Genomic DNA, 22,574 nt, shown 5'->3' on the forward strand with positions numbered 1-22,574 from the left:
CATCATCCTTTCCTCACCCTTATAAGTGAGTATATTCCAGGAGTCTGTTCTGCGCCTTTTTCTCTTCTTTCTTGGTGGTTGCATCAGTTCCCAAGAGTTCAATTATCATCTCCATGTAGGTGACACCTCCAGTCTTCGTTTCTCTTATGCATCTCCATTTGCTTACTTTATTTCTCCAACCATGTATTCTGTCTGTCAAAGAAAAATTACTAATATACAAGCAGGTCTCCTTGGAGAGAAAGGTTCAGAATTATTTCTGTTAATTAGTAATAAACAATCTATCCAAACTTCTACATCTTAAAGCCATTGTTAAATAAAACACAAAATTCTCTGGCAAAGTGAAACTTAAGAGATCTCAATTAGCAAGCAGCAAAATAATAATATTGATGCCAGTTAAACTCTGGGAGAAAATATCGTCTAGAAACTTTTCTAAGCCATTCCATCTAATATCTAAACACCCAAATATGAAGATATATCTGCTTTCATTTTGATCATCATTGGAATAGGGACTAGGCCTGTAATTTCAATAGTTTAAAAAATTCCTAAAAGAGGAAACCTTTTTTTTTTAAAATAATTAATTTGTAGGTTAAGGGGTGGGACTTAGACCCAGATCTTGGTGAGTGTGAGGCCAGTACTCTGTCCTCTGGGCCTTCCAGTGGTTCTCAGATTGTGGTCTCTGGAGACCCTTTCAGAGAGTCCATAAGGCCAAAGTTATTTCCGTAATAATGCTAAGACATGATTTGCCCATAGAATACTTCTCCCTTTTCCAGCTGTGTATCTGTGTGAGACTTAGATTTTCTTTTTTTTAACAAATAGAACACATTGCAACAGATTTAATTTGGAAGCAGATATGAGACTCCAAATGTCTCCTACAGGAAGCCTCTAACAATCTAGTTGCTGTCGTCTCCTCAAAAATTCCTTTTTCTGAATTTTGAATTTTTTTTTGTTGTTGTTCAGTCATTTTAAGTCAGATCTTACTTTGTGATGAGTTCATTTTATAGATGAGGAAACGAAGACAAAAATGGTAAAAGTGACTTGCCCAGGGTCATGCAACTTAGAAAGTGTTCAAGGCCAGAATTGAACTCAGGAAGATGGATCTTCCTGACTTTAGTCCTGAGCTCTATCCATTGCACTATCTAGCTGCTCTCATTTAATTTTTTGCTCCAACCAATCACGAGCTTTTCCAGGGCAGGTATTCTTTGTAGTGCTAGATCTTAATGAGCTCTATCTTGTCTAAATGCTGCTTTGACAGTGTTTATAGTTGACCAAACAAGTGTTAGTTGTGCACATTATTTTCATCATTTAATTACTTTCCACTTTGTATAGCTATACATTATTTATACATTGGTTCAGAATATTAATTCCTTACCCTCCCACCCTGCCACCCTCTAGCTGCAATGAGTGGTCCTGCGGCAGGGAAACATAATGTAAAATTTAATTACAAACATGGCTGATGACATGGTGAAATTCTGAACTGTTTTAGTTGAACAGAAGTGGAGCTCTCAGGAGGACTCTTTGGGCACTTCTTTCAGGAGAAACTCACTGTTTACTGTAAAAATTAAATTTAGTCTCTAGTAATAGAACTATTATATTTTATGAGGTTTATTAAGGATTATTAGAAATCAAGGAATAAAGAAATACAAAATAAGAAAACCACGTGCTTAGGGCTGATTAGCCCATTCAAAACCCCTGAGCTCAGTTTACTCACTACATCCTTGCAAATGCTGAGAGAGAGCCAGTTAAATACTCATTGTGATCTCGCGCAGGTGGAGACTCAGATGAGATTATAGGGAATTCTGGGAAATACTAAGGACTTCTGGGGATTGATGCCTAGGGTTCAAATCTCCATTTTACATCGCTCTACCTGTCATGAATTCTTTATTGTACCTGCTGCTGCCACATTATGGAGTTAAGTTGTCACTGTTAGACTCACATTCCATCATCAGGCCTTTAAAAATATTTTTTAAACTGCCTTCTGTCTTCTCACTGTCCTTGGCTGACAAGAGAGTAGCAAAGTGACATTTTATTGCCTGTGGTTTCCTTTACAGTGAAAATGCCAATGCAAATGAATATTTTAGATCTTAGGTTGTAGCCCATTTTTGGCAAAGAGATTTCTTTTCAAGCAGGATGCAAGGGGCAACAAATTGGTTTAGTGGATAGAGAACCAGGACTGGAAATGGCAAATCCCGAGTTCTAGTCTGTCCTTAGATATTTCTTAGCTGTGTGATCCTGGGCAAGTCACTTAAACCCAATTGCCAAGCCTTTACTACTAATGCTTTGGAACTGATATTTGATTCTCAGACAAAAGATAATGGTTTAAAAAAATTATGATGTAGCAACATAGGCCTTACTTCTTATTCTCCTCTTAGTTATGGAAGATGGTGTTGACCCTGGGACAAGTGCCTTAGCTTATAAAGGCAGACTGCCAATCAACAAATATTGATTAAGAGCCTTCCTTGTGAAAAGAGATTGTGCTAATCATGTAATTTCACTCACCACTCCTAGGCTACCTAGATCAAAACTTTTCCCTGATGATCATTGTCTCTTGGTGTTGTATCCACCCCCTTTTATCCCTTACTGCAACATAAACTCCTCTAGGACAGGGACTTTCATTTTAGTCTTTGTCCTTCTCACCTAGCATTTAGTGCCTGGCAAATAGGAGGAGATGAATAAATACTTCTTGATGGTGCCATACCTGTGTGTGCCCAGAGTCAACCAGTAGCACACTGTGGGCTAACTGGCCAAACCTTGGACTTAAGGAGTCATGATGAATTCTGACTTAGAAGTTATACTGCCAGGAAGCTGATTTTGCTTGGCTGCCAAATTAGTTTCTCCCCAATCTGTGTGAAATGGAAATACTTTAGAAAGCCTTTGAATGTTGCATTTCAAAGAACCCCAAATCTGATGGGGTTGGATCAGTAACTGTTCTAGTAACCCATGCTCTGATTTATAATAGACACCTAACCATGTATTCAGAGCACATGCTTGGTTTCCTTTAAGTCCCAGCTTGTCTTCTGTGGGAATCCTTTCTCATTCCCGCTTGATATTAGTGTCTCTTGATTATTTCCCAATTATCCTGTATATTGCTTGTTTGTACCTATCAGTTTTCTCCTCCATTAGATTGTGAACTTCTTGTGGGCAGAAATTATCTTTTGTTCTTTCTTGTATCAGTAGGATGTAACATAGTGCCTGGCATATATAAATAATAAATACTACTACTATTGCTACTTAGTATTTAGTTCTTTTAGGATTTAAAAGTTCTGAATATGTTATCTCATTTAATCTTCACAACCCTGTGAGGTAGATGGTCTTATCCCCATTTTGCAGATGAGGAAACTAAAGCCTACATGGGTTGTGTCTACTTCCAGGAATCTCAGGCAATAAATATCTGAGGCAAGATTTGAACTCAGGTTTTCCTGGCTCCAAGTCTAGCACTCTTTCCCACCAAGCTACTTTATTGCCTGTGTATTCCTGGTTTCTTTGCTTACCTATCTCTTAATAACCAGTACTGTTCTCTTGAGTCATAATAATTATAGTAAGAACAATAATAATCACAGCTAAGATTTATATGGTGCTTACTAGGTGCCAGGTACTGTGCTAAGCACATTACATCTATTAGTTCATTTCAACCAGAGGCTTTCCGGTCTCTTACTAAAACGAACAGTCAATGACATTAAGCACCAGTTCCAGGCACTTTGCTAAGTGCTAGTGATACAGAGGCAAAAATGACAAAATCCCTGTTCTTAGGGAGTTTCTACTTTACCCAGGAAACCATCTGGGTAGAGATACATGTATAATATATGAGATAATTTCATGTGTGAGTAGGACCATCTCCTCTAGAGCTCATTGCTATTACTGAAGTCTGAGATTTCCAATTTAAAGGATCTCTTAATGAAGGGAGATCCAGCTTCCTTAGGTAAAATACCCCAACCACCAATACTCCATGATAATCAGCTTAGCCAAGTGAAGATTTCTTTTGTTGCTCCCTAAAATGCTTATATAAGTATTCCTTAATAACACTATTTAAGTGGGTGTTTTTTAAAAATACTCCATGGTTTCTGAGTTATGTCAAAGAAACTACAGCAATATGCTTAATTTTCCTCTAAGTCTAAATGAAATATACACACCAGAGAAGTTGTAGGATTATTTAATTAATGGGGATATATAAAAGACAATCTATTGGCTGAGCTCTGTCTTGTCTAAATGCTGCCTTGACAGTGTTTATAGTTGACCAAACAAGTGTTAGTTGTGCACATTATTTTCATCATTTAATTACTTTCCAATTTGTAAAGCTATACATTAGGATCCTAGATAAGGGCTGGGAAAGGATCTCAGCAGCTGGTTAGTTCATCTTGCTCATGCCCTAGTTTCCTGCCTCCTCCCAGCATCCATTTCTTGAAACACACCCATAGACCAAGTGCCTGATAAGTGGAAGCTTCCCCAGTGCCTGCCCCTCAGGGAGCTTATGGTCTCACAGAGGTGTTACAGGCTGGGCTGACTTAGGTCCATCCCTTGAGTGATATTGGTTAATGTAAGTTAACAAAAAGTTAACAGTTAACAAAAAGTTTTACTTAATGTTAGCATAGACCATGCATTTAACTCCAAGTCTGATTCCACTACCTGGAATTTGTATGCTCTTAAGTGACCAAAAAAACCTCATTACTATGGTTTGAGACAACTAGTGAGTCCAGTGAAAAGCCTGAGCCGAAAGAATTAGCTTAACACATATGGGAAGGAAAGGAAGGCTGGAGGATATTGATTCAATCACTGGGGGAGACATAAAGCATATACAAAATCCATAGAGTAGATAGAAGGTAGGAGGGGAAAGACCCTAGCAACATGGGAGAACCAGGAAAAGCCTCGTACAGAAAATTATTTTTGAGCTGAATCTTGAAGGAAATTAGAGATTCCCAGAAGCTGAGGTGAAGAGAATGTATATGCCAAACACAGGTATATCCAGAACAAGGGCACAGAAATGGTGAGTGAAACAGCCCGTGTGAAAAATGGGAATGCCAATATGGCTGGTCTGCAGAGCACCTGGAGGCAATTAATATGTCAAGAGGCTAGAAAGACAGCATGGGATCAATTGTGAAGCACTTTATTTTTTTATTTTATTTTTATTTAATTAGTTAATTTAGAATATTTTTCCTTGGTTACAAGAATCATGTTTTTTTCTCTCCCCTTCCCCTACCCCCTCCTGCAATTTCACTGGGTTTTACATGTGTCATTGATCAAGATCTATTTATTTCCATATTATTGATATTTGCACTAGGGTGATTGTTTAGAGTCTATATCCCAAGTCATATCCCCATCTACTCATGTGATCAAGCAGTTGTTTTTCTTCTGTATTTCTACTCCCACAGTTCTTTCTCTGAATGTGGACAGTGTTCTTTCTCATAAGTCCCTCAGAATTGTCCTAGACCATTGCATTGTTGCTAGTAGAGAAGTCCATTACATTTGATTGTGCTGCAATGTAACAGTCTCTGTATACAATATTCTCCTGGTTCTCCTCCTTTCACTTTGCATCAATTCCTGGAGGTTGTTCCAGTTCACATGGAATTCCTCTAGTCATAAAGCATTTTAATTGACTTGAAGAGGTGATTAGCCAGTTGTGTTTATTAGGAAGGGACATGATGTGTTCAGACCTGGTCAAATGACTTACATATATGGAGGAAAGACTGGAGTGGAGAGACTAGAGGTTGGGAGATCCAGTAAGAAGTGAATATTTCACCTCCAAGGGGGTGATGAGGGCCTGAAACCCTAATGGTGAGAGGGAGTAGAGATAAAGAGAGAAGAGAAGAGAACCTAGGACAGAACCTTAGGATATATGTATAACTAGGAGCAGGATGTCAGTAAGAAGGAGTGGTAAGATAGGTAAAAGGAGAGCCAAGAGAGAACAGTTTTCTTAAAGACTCCAGAGTAGAGAGTATCCTGGAGGAGGTTGTAGAGATACTATTTAAGGCTGCAAAAAAGATCAAGAAGGAAGAGAGCTGGAGAAAAGATCATTAGAGATATCAGTTAAGAGATCTTTGGTAACTGAAGAGTGTGAGTGATGAAATAAGAAGCCAGATTGCCAAAGAGTGAGAGGAGTGGAAGAAGCATCAATAAAAAGGGAAAAAAAGAGGAAGATATAGTTTATTTCCTCAAGAAACTTGTAGTCTGAGGGGCAGCTTGATGGCTCAGTGGATTGAGAGCCTAACCTTGAGATGGGAGGTCCTGGGTTCAAATTTGGACTCAGACACTTCTAAGCTGTGTGACCTTGGGCAAGTCACTTATCCATCATTGCCTAGCACTTACTGCTCTTCTGCCTTGGAACCAATACATGGTAGTGATTCTAAGATGGTAGGTAAAATTTTTTTTTAAGTTATATAATAAAGAATAAATATTACACATAATATTGATTCTAAGGTAGAAGGTAAGGTTGTTTTTTTTTTTAATACTGCTTTCTTTGTGTACTGTGTTGTTCTGGTTCTGCTCACTTTACTTTGTATCAGTTCATATAAGTCTTTCCAGATTTTCCCAAAATCATCTTTCTCTTATAGCACAATAGCATTCTATTATAATCATATGCTTCAACTTGTTCTGGCATTCCACAATTGATGGGTATTCCCTCAATTTCCAATTCTTTACTACCACAAAAAAGAGCTGATATAACTTTTTTTTTTATAAATAGGTCCTTTTTCCTTTTAAAAAATCTTTTTGGGATACAAACCTAGAAGGGGTATAGGTGGATCAAAGGGTATGCACAATTTTAGAGCCTTTTGGGCATGGTTCCAAACTGTAGAGCAGGAGTTTTTAATATGGCATGGGTCAGCTTGTTTTTTATATATTCAGATAACTATTTTAAATATTGGTTTCTTTCATAATTTGGTTTATTTTACTTTATTCATATAAAAACATTATTCTGAGGAAGCCAGAAGCTTCACCAGGCTCTAAAAAAGATTAACTCTTCATTTTGTGCTATCCTAATCCCCTGGGTCCCCTTGCCCCTTTATGAGTACAGAGGAAGTCTCATTTTTCTGAATGTCACTTTTAATTCATTATATATTTGGCCATTTTGCTAATTTCTTGTTTTTTAGAGAAAGACTTCTCACCAACTTTAGGGCAGCCTATGATTAATAGAGGAATTATATTAAATATTAATTATTTAAACATTAATCGAGAAGAATTATATCCATGAAATTCCTTTTGATGAAATTTTCCATATCTTTTCATAATAAAATTATTCTTTTCCTTTTATAATTGGTGTGATTTTTTTTTGCTTTGTTTCATTTTTTGCAGTGTTTGTCTGCTGAAGAGATTTTTTCTATTCATGGGCTCTCAAATGACACACGGATAACCAGTTCTAACTTCTCGGTGATTTGTCCTGCGGTCTTACAGCAACTGACATTTCACCCTTGCAATGGCCGCCCGAAGCACAAAGCCAAACCAACGCCTTCAGAAAGTATGTAATTCACTCACTTGTGTAATGGGTCCATCAGAAATATGGTGCTTAAAGTTTGTTTACTTCCTTGTCTTCTACTTAATCTGTTATAGTATTGACTCCTTTTTAAAACCCTTAACATTGGTCTTAGAATCAATACTATGTATTGGTTCCAAGGCAGAAGAGTGGTAAGGGCTAGGCAATGGGGCTTAGGTGACTTGCCCAGGGTCACACAGCTAGGAAGTAGCTTTTATTTTTTATTTTTAATTAATTAATTAATTTTGTTACAATAATCACTTTATTTCCCCCCTCCCCTCTACCCACCCTTTCAGCAGCTGATGTGCAATTTCATTGGGTGCTACATGTGTCCTTGATCAGAACCTATTTCCATGTTGATGCTTGCACTAGGATGTTCATTTAGAGTCTATATCCTCAACCATATCCCTTCGACCCATGTATTCAAGCAGTTGTTTTTCTTCTGTGTTTTTACTTCCACAGTATTTCCTTTGGATGTGGGTAGTAGTTTTTCTCGTAGATTCCTCCAAGTTGTTCAGGATCACTGCACTGCCACTAATGGAGAAGCCCATTACATCCAATTATACCACAGTATATCAGTCTCTGTGTACAATGTTTTCGAAAGTTTCTTTTAAACTGAGGATCTTCTGTCTCCAGGGCTGGCTCTCCATCCACTGAGCCACCTGGTTGTCCCCAATTAAAAGTTCTTCTAAATGTGAATGACCAGGGCTTGGTTAATGACATACTTCATTATCGATGACTCTTAACTTATTGAAGATTGAAGCCTTAGTTGGTGCCATTTCAGAAACCAAGTGCAACTGCATTCCTGTGTTTAAGAAGCATTGATTTTTATGGTTTGTCTAGGAGTAGGATACATATTAACTATTTGATTCATAGTTTACCACCTGACTTATTGACTTTTTTGGTCAGAATTTCAAATTTAGGACCATTTCATTGAAATTGAACAAACCTTGATTATTCTTCACCGAGCAATTAGTATTTTGCATATTCTCTCTCAGTAGATTGTGAGCTGTGGAAAGCAGGTATAATTTTTTTGCCTTTTTTTGCACATAGTAGACTTCTCCATTAGTGGCAATGCAGTGATCCTGAACAACTTGGAGGAATCTACAAGAAAAACTACTATCCAGAGGAAATACTGTGGAAGTAAAAACGCAGAAGAAAAACAATTGCTTGAATACATGGGTCAAAGGGATATGGTTGAGGATATAGACTCTAAATGAACATAGGTGCTTGTTTACTTGACTTGTGAATTTAATTAAGGACAAGGCTAACTGAGATTGTAAATATGAGAAAAAAATCAACAACGCAGTCCATGACCTCAGGAGGTCATAAGTGTAGGCATAGGGACATGTTCACAAGTAAGACTGATACAAAGACAAATTATCGGGGCAAAATGAGAGTTCCAGATAAATGCAAGAAAAATTAATGAAATTACTTTCAACTGAGGAGATCAGAGAAGACTGTAGAAAAGAAACCTGAGAGGGGCTTAAAGAAAGAAAAGCATTTTTGGAAGAGACATGAAAGGAGTATTCTTCAGGCACAGTATGCCTGGAGATGGGAGAAAAACTGGATACAGTTATGGGACAGCTAGGAATCTAGTTGGATTGACATGTGGAATGAGTGAAGGGGAAAATCCCATGAAATGAAGCTGAGAAGGGTAGGTCAGAGTTCCATTGTGGAACATATTCAATACCAAGCTGAAGAGTTAATATTTTATTCTATAGTTAATATAGTTAATATAGATAATAGGGAGCCACTGAAGGCTTTTGAGGAGAGACAGTGAATATACTGTTAGAATTTGTGCTTAACAAATGCTTGTTTCCTTCTATTAAATTTCATCTTATTAGATTCAGCCAGCAGTTTTGATCTTTTGATTCTTCTAGATCATGGCTAATATCTAACTTATTGCCTCTTAGAAATTTCTCCACATTGAGGTTCCTAGTGTAGCAGTTAAATTAGTTTCTCTACTAAAAAGCATTATATTTTGTGAGGTTTTTAAAGATTATTAGAAATCAAGGATAAAGAAATACAAAATAAGAAAAACATGTGCCTAGGGCACATTAGCCCATTCACAACCTACTCATTACATCTTGCCTGCCAGGTAGAGAGACATGTGTGCTTAGAAGCAGAAGAAGAGAGCCTCTTGGGATGCAGAGAGCCCTTTAAATACTAAATTGTGTTCTCATACTCAGGTGAGGACTCAAGTGAGATTATAGGGAATTTTGGGAAGTACCAAGAACTTCTGGGGATTGAAGTCTAGGGTTCAAATCTCCATTTTTACACTAGCCTTTTATCTTTGTTTATTCTTAACTCATCCTCTTTTTCTGCCCTGGTTGGTCTGAAGCAATCCAATAACTGAGCATAAGAGAGAAGACTAGTTCTAGACTGGTTCTAGACTGGTGCTAGAACATCTGGTTCTTGAGTAGCTGTTAGACTGCTCTCTGGAGGCTTTGTGCTACCCTTAGGACTTTACAGCCTAGACCATCACAATCCCCTTTCTTGGGCCTCCTTAACAGTTTTTGGTATTTTCTAAACCAAACTTTTAAAAACAAATAAAACTTGTAACCCCTTGTGTTTCAGGCCTCTTTTGCACCCAGATTATTTTTATGGCAGTGATAAAAGATTACTACTTGGAGTCAGTTACGCTTTGCTAAGCCCTTCTTCTAACTTTGCTCCCTCCAGTTCCTGAAGAAATGAATTTACCTCTTCCACTTCCTAGACTTCATACTATGTAATTAGAATCTTTTACCCTAAATCCTACAATACTTCAAAATAAAAATGAACTTACAACCTATGCTATCAGCCATGTTAGGACTTTATTAACCCTCTCCACTTTGCCAGAAATATTGGTGACAGCTGCTGTCCCCATCTCATCCATATGCCATTTCTTGTTTATGTTTATAGCTTAGCTCTTTTCCCCTAGGTTAGCTTGGATTCATTTTGAGAAATAAGTAGCCACCAGTCAGGATAACCTGTGTTCAAGTCCTCTCTATGATATATAGTGGCTTTGTTACCCTCTAGGCAAGTCTTAGAGATTTAGGCAATTCTCTAAGCTTCTAAATTACAGAATGAGTGGAGGCTGTTATCACCTGGGAGTTTCCTTTACAAGTGAAATTCCAGGACATCTCTAATGACATGGCCAAAGTAATGAGCATACAATTACACATTTCTATAATACTTCAAAAAAGGTTTTCTTACAAAAACCTTTGAGGTGTGGGTAACATGAGCATTATTATTATTCCAGTTAAAGAAATTGAACCATAACAAGGTCAATAATAGCTGACATATATATATATATATTTTTTTAATTTTTCCCTCAATTACTTGTAAAAATTTTTTTTTGACCTTTAAAAATTTTTTTTTGAGCCAAATCCTCTCTTCCTTCCCCCTTTCCTGAGAAGGCAGGCAATCTGTTACAGCTTTTTTTTTTTAACCTTTACCTTCTGTTTTAATTTCAATTCTAAGACAGAAGAGGGGCAAAGGCTAAACAATCAGGGCTAAGTGACTTGCCTAGGATCACAAAGTGAGGAACTGGCTGAGATCAGATTTGAACTCAGATCCTTTTGACTCCAAGCCTGGTTCTCTATTCACTGTGCGATCTAGCTGCCCCTCCTGATACAGATTTTTACGTATTAGTTTCTTATTTGTAGTGTACCTTTCTGTGGTAGGTGGTACAAATATTATCACTCACTTGACAGATGAACGAAGTCAAGTGAGTCAGAGAGTTTAAAGAAATCAAAGTCTCAGAATCAGAGTAGTGCCATATAGATTTAGAGTTTAGGTGAAGGGGAATCTAAAGCTAGAATGGCAGACAACTGTATCCCATCCTAGGGACGGAGTCTCACTCAACCTTATTGAGCCCTTCTCTCTCATTTTTCAGCTCTCAGGTCAGCATACTATAGGTTGTGGTCTGGATGCCCTGAGCCACTGAGAGCTTGTACTTACCTAGCGTTTTGAGACAAAGGGCTTCCCTTGGGTTCTATCATGTCACAGGTGGGTTGATATGATCAGGGAGCATGGATCAGTAGCAAAAGGATTTGGGGGAGTTCTCTCAAAATTAACCAGAAAGGTCTAGCTAGGATTAGGAAGGGGGAATTATAGTGACGCCATGTCAGCAGTCTTGCAGGAGCCAGTTCTAGAACTGGGTTCTCATCTTGAGCATTACCAGAGGTGAGTAGAGATTCCTCTGGATATTCAAGTTGCAAGAGTGGCCAAGATCCCAACTGCAACTTATCTGATGGTCATCAAGCCTTTGTGTGGTGAGCCTCATTGAGAGGATTTCTAACTTCCACATCAGTCCCCTGGGCAACTCTAACCCAAGGGAAGCTTTTCCTGAAATGAAGCTTAAAGTTGCCATTTTGACACTTCTCCCTATTGACCCTGGGTTTTCTTTCTAGAACCTTGCAGAAGAAGTCTATTTCTATTCTGCATGGCAACTCTACAAATCCTTGAACACAGTTGTTGCCATGTCCCTCATGAGTTGTCTCCTCCAGACTTGGATTTGAATAAGGATATGTTGATTTCAAGTCCCACAGCATCTGGGTGATTCAGTGGTTAGAGGACTGAGTTCAGGTCTGAGTTCAAATCTGGATTCATAAACTTTCTAGCTTTGTGACCCTGAGCAAGTCACTTAACTTCAGTTTCCTCATCTGTAAAATGAGATGGAGAAGGAAATGCCAAGAAAACCCCTGAGGTGACCATGAAGAGTCGGATATGACTAAAATGGCTCAACAGCAAAAGCTATTTTCACTAGAGAAAATGATTTTTTTTAGTGGTGTGGCACTTATAGTAGTATTTACCATGTTGTCAACAACTGCTCAAAGAGTGAATCATTTTACATTTTCCAGTTATATTGGAAAGAATCATGAAATGAATAGGGACCTTTTTCCTTATTAATTGAAATGAGATCAAATTTTCCACTCAAAACATCACATTATATTCATTATCAGTAGCTACTGTGTGCACTATGCCTATAGGCATAGATTTCTGATGATAATATAATTTAAATGTAAGGTAAAGATTTTTGGGTTTCCAAGAAATTCTGTTGGTCTTGCACTGAGCTAAGGCTTGTTTCTGGTTATTTCACTCTAAGCTCTGGTGAATAGTTAGAAATTAATTCTTGATGAATTAATGGTAGGGATATAAAATCAATTTGTGGATTTGGAGAATGATGCATTTATGTGATATCCTAAGCAAAATATTATTTATTCTCAATATTTTGAACTGTGTCTACCAGTCTCTTTTTCTCCTGGGTAAACTAGACTTTGAATATATTCTGTGGGTTCCTCATGAAGAGGAACATATTACTTACCTTCTGTCTTAGATCTGATATTAAGTACCAGTGCCAAAGGAGAAGAGTAGTAAGGGCTGGACCTTTTAAAGACCATGTGCCATGTCCTGCCTCCCCTGAGATTAAGTGCTGCCCCCTACCCCCACCCCAGACAGAGGAGGGAGGAAGTGCTCCCATTGGGCTGTTGGGCAGAGGGGTGGGTGACTCAAGTATGTGGAGAGGGGATAGGAAGTGGCCCGAGTGCTCTGCTCCCCTCCAGCTATGTGCCACATTGTGAGCTATGCTCCCCTTAAACCTAGCTCTTCTTCAACCCCACAATGGGAATCATCTTCACCACAGACTTGACAGATTGCTGTCTGTGCCACATCCTCACATGGCATGAGTTACCCATCTACCCCAGACAGGGGAAGGAGGAAGTGCTCCTGTTGGACAGAAGAACAGGTCATGTGAAAAAATGTCCTCAGGTGCCTGGAGAGGGGAAGGGGAGCAGCATGCCCCAAGTCCCGCTAGCTTATAGTGTGTATGTCCTCCCTGGCATGTGTGCCATAGGTATGCCACCATGATGCTAGGCAGTTGGGGTTAAGTAACTTACACCGAGTCACACAGCTAGGTAATAATTTATTTTTTTTACTTGTATATCATAAAAGTAAATTAAAATATTTTACATTATCAGTTTATTAAAAATTTGAGGTCAGATTTAGTTAAATCAAGGTAAAACATAATGTAAATTCTCCATTTTATTTTAAAATAATAGCCTGTTTCTTTTTTTCCTGTGTCCAAGCAGTAAAGACCCTAGGGGATTAGGCTAATTGTATTTCCGTATTTGTGTGCCAATTATTAGATGCACTCTAGCAGCATGCATGTTATTAGTGCATTTAAAGACCTCACTGACTATGATTACATCTGTGACTAATAACCCTTTGCACAGAGTTGTTATTTAGTCATTTCAATAGTAGTAATGGGAGTGCTTCAGTTAGACATTCTCTTGGCACAAAGGTTAGCAGATAAAAATTTCCCAACTTGGTTCAATGATAATTCCATGCTTCCAAAGTTAAAGGAACTAGCTTGAGAAATTCTGTTATGTGTGTCAATTCATCCCAATAGGCAGGTAGACACATACAGAGGGATTGGAACTATAGTAAAGGATTTTAGCAGGAGCAAGTTGGACAGCAAGAGATCCTGCAAACCAACATTCCACACAGAACTCTGAGGAGCTGGGGAACTGAACATACAGGCAGTTTCTGGGGGCAGTTGGTAGACTTCTCTGGAAGAGAGAGAGGCTGCTGCTTTTCCCCAGCAGTCAGGAGAGTCAAGAGGGTTTCTGTTTGGTATTTCTGGGGTAGACGCAGAGAGCCAGTGATTCCCTCTTCTTTGACTTTCTTAATATTCTGCCTGTCTTTTTTGCTATTGCTGCTGCTGCTGCTGTCAAATGGATTTCAACAGAGCTGTTACTGAGACTACTGCTTGACTCAAAGAGGACTCCTGGTTGTGAGATTCTTTGACCCTTGACCTTGTTCCTACCAAAACCCCTTAACCTTAATTACTACTTTAAAATTTTAATTTAGAATTAATTATAGTAGTTATAAGGGTTTAATCTCTGTTTTGGGTTAAGAGTTAGTTATTCCCTAATTCCCTTTCCTTTCTCCCTTTAGCTAAATATATATATATATATTTAGTTCTGAACCCTTCTTTTTACCCACCTATTATAGAGCAAAATCTATTGGGCTTCAGCTGAGACCAAAAAAAGTAGGGGTAGCAATCATGATCTCAGACAAAGCTAAAGCAAAAACAGATCTGATTAAAAGAGATAAGGAAAGTAATTTATCCCATTCTTCTTCTCTATTCCCATTTCTCTTAGTACAATCCTCTTTTTCACCCTTAGTTTTTTTAGATATCATACTAAACATCTTGTTACCACACCTTATCTCTATGTATGCTTCTTCTAATTACTATGATAACAATAACCAATTTTAGGAGTTACAGATAATTGTCTTTCCATATAGGAATATAAACAATTTGACCTTATTGAAGCGATTAAATGTTTTCTATTTCTTATTTACCTTTTTATGCTCCTCTTGAATTTTGTATTTAGAAACAGATTTTCTCTTTAAGTCTGATCTTTTCTTTAGGAATGTGTGGAAATCTTCTATTTTATTAAATGACAATACTTTTCCTCTGAAAGAATATAGTCAGTTTTGATGGGTAGGTGATTCTTGTTTGTAAACCAAGTTCCCTTGGTTTCCCTTACCATATTCCAAGGCTTTCAGTTCTTCAGTATGGAAGCTTCCAGATCCTATATAATCCTGACTGTGACTCCATTATTTTTGAATTGTTTCTTTCTGGCCATTTTCAGTGTTTTCTTCTTGGCCTGGAAGCTCTTAAACTTGGCTATAACATTCTTGGGAGTTGTCATTTGGGGATTTATTGCAGGAGGTGATATGTGGAGTCTTTCAGTTTCTATTTTATCCTCATTCAAGAATGTCAGGGTAGTTTTTTCTTGGATAATTTTTTGTAATATGATGTCTAGACATTTTTTTGAATATGACTTTCAGGTAGTCTAATAATTCTTAAATTGTCTCTCTTGGATCTACTTTCCAGGTCAGTTGTTGTTGTTTTCAGTGAGATATTTCATATTTTATTCTATTTTTTTATTCTTCTGATTTTGTTTTATTGTTTCTTGATGCCTTTTGAAGTCATTAGCTTCTATTTGCCCAATTCTAATTTTTAAAGAAAGAATTTCTTCAATGACCTTTTGATTCCTCCTTTTCCATTTAGTTTATTTTTTATGGAACTCTTCACTGGATTTTTTTTGGCCTTTTTCTATTAGGTCAAATCTATTTTTTTAGAAATTCTTCTTCATTGGATTTTTGCCTCCTTTTCCAGTTAACCAATTTTGCTTTTCAAGTTGTTATTTTCTTTTTACATTAGTTTAATTTCTTTTTTCCATTTTTCTTCAACCTGTTTTATTTGATTTTTGAATTCCTTTTTGAGTTCTTCCAGCTCTAGCGCTTGAAGCTAATTTCCATGTTTCCTTGAGTTTTGCATGTGGCTGCTTGGAGCTCAGTTCCCTAGTGACTCTATGAAATTTTCTAGAGTTAGGTTTTTCTTTTGGGCTGTTTGCTCATTTCCCCAAACTTTCCCCCTGGGATTAGGTCTTCAGTACAGGGCAAGATTGAAAGAGCCCAGTGCTATGGGCTTCTGGACCTCACTACAAGCTGGTACCAGGGCCTGGAACTGCTAGGGTTGGGTCTGGGGTGCTCTACTATTGGTGTAGCCTTGGTCCTAGGATCTGAAAGTTGAACTATTCCCAGATTTGGAACCTGGAGCAATAGGTGGGGGCAGGGTGATTGGCCAGCATTCCTCTGTGTGCATTTTGCTTCTGGTTTCTTCTTATTCTGTGAAAATTGGCTCTCCTCTGCCTACCTTTTAAGTTGTGTTCAGTGGGACAGCCCCCTCACTCCATCTTGCTGTTTTTTTTTTACTCCTTTTGTTTTGAGGTGCTATTAAAAGATTGATTTGGAAAGATTTTTAGAGTAGTTTCAGATTTCCCTGCTACTAAGCTGCCATCTTGGATCTGCTCCCCTTCCTGCCAGTTTGAAAGGAGTGATTATCTACAGCTTAACACTTTTATCAAGCTCTTTGATCAAGACATAGTATACTTATCAGATTTGGACATGACACAAAGTAAATAGCTGATGCATCAAATGATGATTGGTCCAAAAGAGCATGACTTGCTAGAATGTTGGGCTGAATTTTTGAAGAAGAAACTCATTGGGGATAAATGTAAAGTCTTGTACATCTGAAGCTTTAAAAATATCTAAGAATGAAATGAAGGAACTTGTCAGAAAGTTATCTGGGAGTTCAGGTTGACTGTGATCTCAGCAATGTTAATAGTGCCTCATGGCAGCCAAAAAAAGCCCATCGATTCTTGGATTGCTTTAGTGAGCTATCCTCAATTTACCAAAGCAGCTAATAATTGAGTGAGCAATAATTTAGAGTCTTGAAGAACTTTATGACTAGAGAAGCAGGAATACTGCTTAAAGTACTCTCTTCTGGCCATATGACCTCAGGAGTTTTCTATTCAGGGGGACTTTGATAATCTGGGGAACTTATATATGAGGGTGACCTGAACAGAATGGTGAAAGCAATTACTGCCATGCATTCTGAGGACTTGTTGAAGGATCTGGGGAACATTTTAGCTTAGAGAAGACTTGGGAGGGGGTAGACACGAAAACAGCCTTTAAGTAATTGCAAGACTGACAAGTAGAAGAGGTATTATATGGACTTTGGCTTTTTAATAAGAAAATATTTTTAATGTTAAGAACTCTTTCCTAAGCTCTAACCTAGGTACTCTAGGAGGCTTTAAGACCCCCCTCACTAGAGATCTTCCAGCAAAGGCTGGGTGACCATTTGGTGGCATGTTATAGAGGGGAAGATCTCAGAGGTTCAGTTCCCTTTCAAATCTAGAGATTCTGTGATTATCATTTGTGACTTAGCACTTTGCCTTTTAGGTTATTGGGCTTTGATGACTGCTTACAAAGAAAGAGGCTTTTCTGATTGCTGTGCTATGTGCTGGCTTTTTTTTTTTTTTAAGATCTAGAGATGTACTTCATTCAGGTCACAGGAAGCTAGTGGGTGCCCCTATGACTTCCTGCCCTTCCCCTCTCCCCTTGTCCCCTGGCTTTTGAAATGGGAATAAAAGGTAGTCTGTTTTTCCCTCTTGAAAGGAGTGGATATGAAGAAATCAGTTTCTAGTCAACATCTTTACTCAGTATATCTTTAAAGTAAGCTTTCTGCCTTCTGCAAACATTGTTCAGTCATGTCTGACTCTTTGTGACCCCATTTGAGGTTTTCTTTGCAAAGATAATAGAATGGTTTATCATTTCTTTCTTGGGCTTATTTTTCAGATGAGGAAACTGAGGCAAACAAGTACAGATCCCTGGGGCACTCCACTTAGTCAAGGTCACATAGCTACTAGGTATCTAAGGTGGGATTTGAATTCTGGAAAATGAGCCTTCCTGATTCTAAGCTCCACCTAGGGCTAATTAAATGGTAGGCAGCATTCCCACTAATGTTAATTGTGTTATATTTACATGTGCATACAGATCAGCCTGGTGTAGGACCTTGCAACCAGATAGACAAGGATCCCAAAATCCTACCATTGTCACATACTGGCTGTGCATCCCTGGATCAGTAGACAAATCTCAGTGTCTTAGGCAGTTCTCTAAAGCTACAAATTGAAGAAAAGGTGCCTTGATCGAGGAATTTTTTTTTTTAACCTGTGGCTTCCTTTCGTTAGTAATGTCACAGGAGTAATCCTTATTCTTATTTATATTCACAGATTTTTTTCAGGCAAAAGTTACAGAATACTTTTGCTGCTTTAAAGAAAAATCTGTTCTAAATTGAGTTCATAAGTATTTTGAATTAGAATTTGAAGCATGTTCTTTATCAGACATCATCATCATTTGTTGGTTTTCATTTACAGTCTGGGGATATGGATTCCTTTCGGTGACTATCATTAACCTGGCATCTCTCCTGGGACTGGTTTTGACTCCATTGTTAAAGAAGCCATATTTTCCTAAGATTTTGACTTATTTTGTGGGACTGGCCATTGGGACTCTCTTTTCAAATGCAATTTTCCAGCTTATTCCAGAGGTAAGGCGTTTGACTCTTTATGTTTTTATGGGATATTCTAGGTAGACTAGCAACTCTGGTATGAAGGCTTGCTGAGCCTTTCAGGGTTACTTACTCACTTTTGGTGTCTACTCAACTCCTACCTGTGTTTCCAAGAAACTGTAGCATGTTCACTGGCCACACTCTGGTAAAACCAACTTAGGTTGAGTGACTAATGATGGTCAAAACAAAGTTGAGAGTACCAACAGGCTTTAAATGTATTCATGATCTAGGGTAGGGGGATGCCTACCCCAAGTATGTGAAGACTTCTTCCAGCAGAATAGGCAGACGAGAAGTTTGTTCCAGTAGCCATGGAGGTGGCTGAAGCAGGTGCTGTAGAGTGTTTAAACCTCAGTTAGACATTGAAGAGGCCAAGGTTGACCACTGCATCTTGACCCATCACCTGTCATCCTGACTTGTCTTACTTGGATGACTCTGGAAGAGGGAATGAAGCTGATGACTTTGCGCAACTCTGCTTCACTTAAAATAGTTCATGTGCAAGTCCTCTTTGAAAGATGAAGATTGACCAACAATAACACTTTTCCTCTTTAAAATGCATTGAGGGGGCTCAATGAATAGAAAGCCAGACCTAGAGACAGGAGGACCTGAGTTCAAATCTGGCCTCAGACACGTCCAAGCTGTGAGACCCCAGATAAGACACTTAACCCCCACTGCCTAACCCATACTGGTCTACTACTGCCTTAGACAGTTCTGATTCTAAGTATTGATTCTAAGATGGAAGGTAAAGGTTTAGAAATGAACAAAAAACTCCCCAAAATACTCTTGAGTTCCCTCAGTTGCTGTAATTCTTGCAGCATTTCTTTTTTTAATTTAACATTTTTTATTTAATTAATTGATATAGAATATTTTTTCATAGTTATAGGATTCATGTTGTTTCCCTCCCCTCTTCCCACCCCATTCGTGTAGCCAATGAGCAGTTCCACTGGGTTTTACATGTTGCAACATTTCTTAAGCTGGGTGGGTTTTGTCTTTTTTTGAAGGAAAGCTGAAGTTACAGGCTTTTCCCAAACTACAGAGGATGTCTGTGTTGGAGACCAAATTATCATTCCTGAAGTTCTGGCCACCAGTTTATGCTCAAACAACTTTTGTACACCTCTGAGGATCTCAAAGAGCTTTACTGTTTTGCATTTTGGCAAGTCCAGTTTTTCAATATACAGTATTACCATTTTCTTTTAAGAGCCAGACAGTGTCATATTTACTCAGAAGAGACAAGAAAATGCCCTTCTGTATTTGCTTAAGCTAAAGAAGACCAGGGGGTAACAAAATAGCAGTTATGAACATTTTATTAATCAAGGGTTACTGACCCAGAGGAGGGGGAAAATCCCTTGAAGTCCACTACACAAATAAAAGAGTCTGTTAACCTTTTTTTTCCCTTAGAGAGAAAATAGTCCATTTATTTGTGTTTAAAATTAAAAACAGTAAACCTAAAAGTATTCAGTAAATAAAATAAAAAACAGAGCACTCTATTTCTATGCTCTGACTAGTGAAGAGAGAAAAACAGAGTTAGGAGAGAGAGAAGAGAGACAGACTATGTATATAGAAAGGATACATATAGGATGGAGACAAAAGGTGGCATCTGTTTACATTGAGGTACACACAAAGAAATCTCCACACAGAGAAAGAGATGTACCCAGACTAGAGAACAAAAAAAGCTTTCTTTCACAAAGTACATTTTCATCCATAACTTTTAGAAAAGTATAGGCAAAACTTTTAAAGCCATGTTAAAATTTCATTACCATAGGCACAAATGGGAATATCACTTTTTAAACAAATCATATATTTTATTTTCCCCCAATTAACATGTAAACAAAATTTTTAACATTAAAAATTTTGAGTTCTAAATTCTCTCCCTTTTTTCCACTTTCCTTTTCCTCTTTCCTCCCTGAGATGGTAAACAAGCTGGTATAGATTTTACATATGAAATCATGTAAAACTATTTTGGGGGGATCACTTTTTGGACTAATAAAATTCAATTAAAAACTGTTTAGAGAACTTGATTCAATTTCTCATTCTATCAATAAGGGAACTAAGGTCTAGAAAGGTGAAATACCTTTATAATCAAGGTCACAGAAGCTATTAAGTAAATTAGCCAACCTTGGAATCTAGCCTTCTTAATCTTTCCAGTAGTTATTCAGCTCCCTGAGATGAAGAAAATTAAGTCATGAGCAATTCTATGTCCTGAAGATCAGAGAGAGACTCTGTCTTAAGTAGAAGTGAATTTTATTGTTAGATTTCTATTTTAAATGAAGAATACATAAAATGACAAGGAAAACAAAACCTTAAAGCTTTTATATTAATAATATGTACATATCCTATTAAAAACCAAAGATTTTTTGAAAGAGTGAAGAAAAGTGAGCAAATTTACTGATTTGTTCCTATTTATGCCTTATTTATCAGGATTAATTCTTTTTAAAAAGTTAAAATCCTATTTTAATGTCACATAGTTTCACAAGCAAATGATGCCTTACTTGAATTTCTGATTTTGTCTTTCACTTTCTAGACAGTCTCATTTGACAATTTCATATCTTGACACCTATTTTGAAGGGAGTTTTTAATTTGGCTAATAAATATGTAGTAAGACTTTAAATAGAATAATATGTACATTCATTTTAATTATAATTTGTAATAGTAGAATATATAATTTACATATGACATGCATATATATGAGAGGCAGTGTTGTATAGTGGATGGAAAGCTTGCTTTGGAGGCAGAAAGAGCTGGGTTTGAGTCTTATCTCTGATTCATACAGGCTGTATGATCCTGGAAGTCATTTAATTCATCAAGAACTTTCAGGGACTGGTATTGACCTCCACTGGCAGAGAGAGTTTCCTTTATCCATGGATGCAAGGGGCTAGTTTCTATCCCCATAATACAGATGAATAAAATGCATAACTAGAGCCCTTTATCATGAATTTATTCTTTCTAGTGTTAGCTGAAGTATGTGTGTGTTATGTATCTGTATCATTCTGTGCTTTTGGATAAAGTTCTCCAGGGTCTTATTGGGCCATGGGCTCTCAAGTACTTGTGCCCTTTGAAAACAACCTCTGACACAATTTCCCATGTTGGGAAGGCATGAAATACATAGTGGTGACAGGATCTCTGTCTGTCTTCCACAAAGTGAGCAGGGTCTCATCACCAGCAAGTTGATAACTGCAGCTTGTGAAACCTGCTTTTACAGCAGGGGGTACTTCACATTTTGGGTGAGTCTTGGACCCCTTGGGCTATGGTCAAGTGACATTCATGGACCCCCTCTGAGAATCATGTGTGCTTAAACTCCGATGCATTGTATGATAAAGGAAACCAATTAGATTGAAATAAACTTATCAGAATATTGAAAACAACAAAACAAAAACCCAAATGGTTTCTGGATTAAGAACCCTTTTTCTGAAGCCTAGAGGGGCTGTGGTTTGTACCAATTGATAGAATACTTAGATCAGTGAAATCTGATATCTTTTGAAGCTTTGAAGTCGTCCATGGGTCTGTGAACCAATATATGATACCCAATGACTTCATATCTAAGCACTTTTAAAGCATGCGTTATGTATGTTTATGCATGTAAGTAGAGATAGGTAAATATATATTCTCTATATTTCATTTAACTTCAAGGCCTTTTGACAAATTCTGTTATCAAATTGAAGTTCTAAAAAGACAATTATTTCCCCCTCCAGAAATATTTTATTATATTTCTCCTCTAATTACATGCGGAAACAATTAATATTTGTTTTCTGACAAATTATGATTCAAGTTCTCTCCTTGTTTCCTTTCCTCTCCCCATCTAAGACAGCAAACAGTCTCATATAGATTATAATACAGGCAGAGTATGTGTTTCCATATTGGTCCATATGAAAGGAGATTCATATTGCACATACAAGAAAAAAATCATGAAGGAAATAAAGTGAAAAAATGGTCTGCATTCAGATTCCATCAGTGCCTTCGATGGTGGTAGATAGCATTTTTCATCATGAGTCTATGCTTATCTTTAATTATATTATTTATTTAGTAAAAACTTAATTAAATTAACATCTTTAAAAAATATTCTTTGTGCACTACTAGAAATCTAGACTCAGAAGAATGAGCTTAGAGAACATTTTTGGCTTGAAAGGGTTCAGAAGTACCTAACTTGTTTGGGCA

The 22,574-nt window shown here is 37.5% G+C and overlaps 1 protein-coding gene across 1 annotated transcript in view; it reads left to right on the forward strand.

Moving 5' to 3' along the window:
- SLC39A8 (solute carrier family 39 member 8) overlaps positions 1-22,574 on the forward strand; it is a 74,400-nt gene that overhangs the window by 19,898 nt on the left and 31,928 nt on the right. The window contains exons 2-3 of the mRNA XM_001368839.4: positions 7,282-7,444; positions 18,235-18,404. Coding sequence (XP_001368876.1) covers positions 7,282-7,444; positions 18,235-18,404 — 333 coding nt within the window. The remainder of the gene's footprint in view (positions 1-7,281; positions 7,445-18,234; positions 18,405-22,574) is intronic.

This window comes from Monodelphis domestica, chromosome 6 (genome assembly GCF_027887165.1).
Source record: "Monodelphis domestica isolate mMonDom1 chromosome 6, mMonDom1.pri, whole genome shotgun sequence".
NCBI lineage: Eukaryota > Metazoa > Chordata > Mammalia > Didelphimorphia > Didelphidae > Monodelphis > Monodelphis domestica.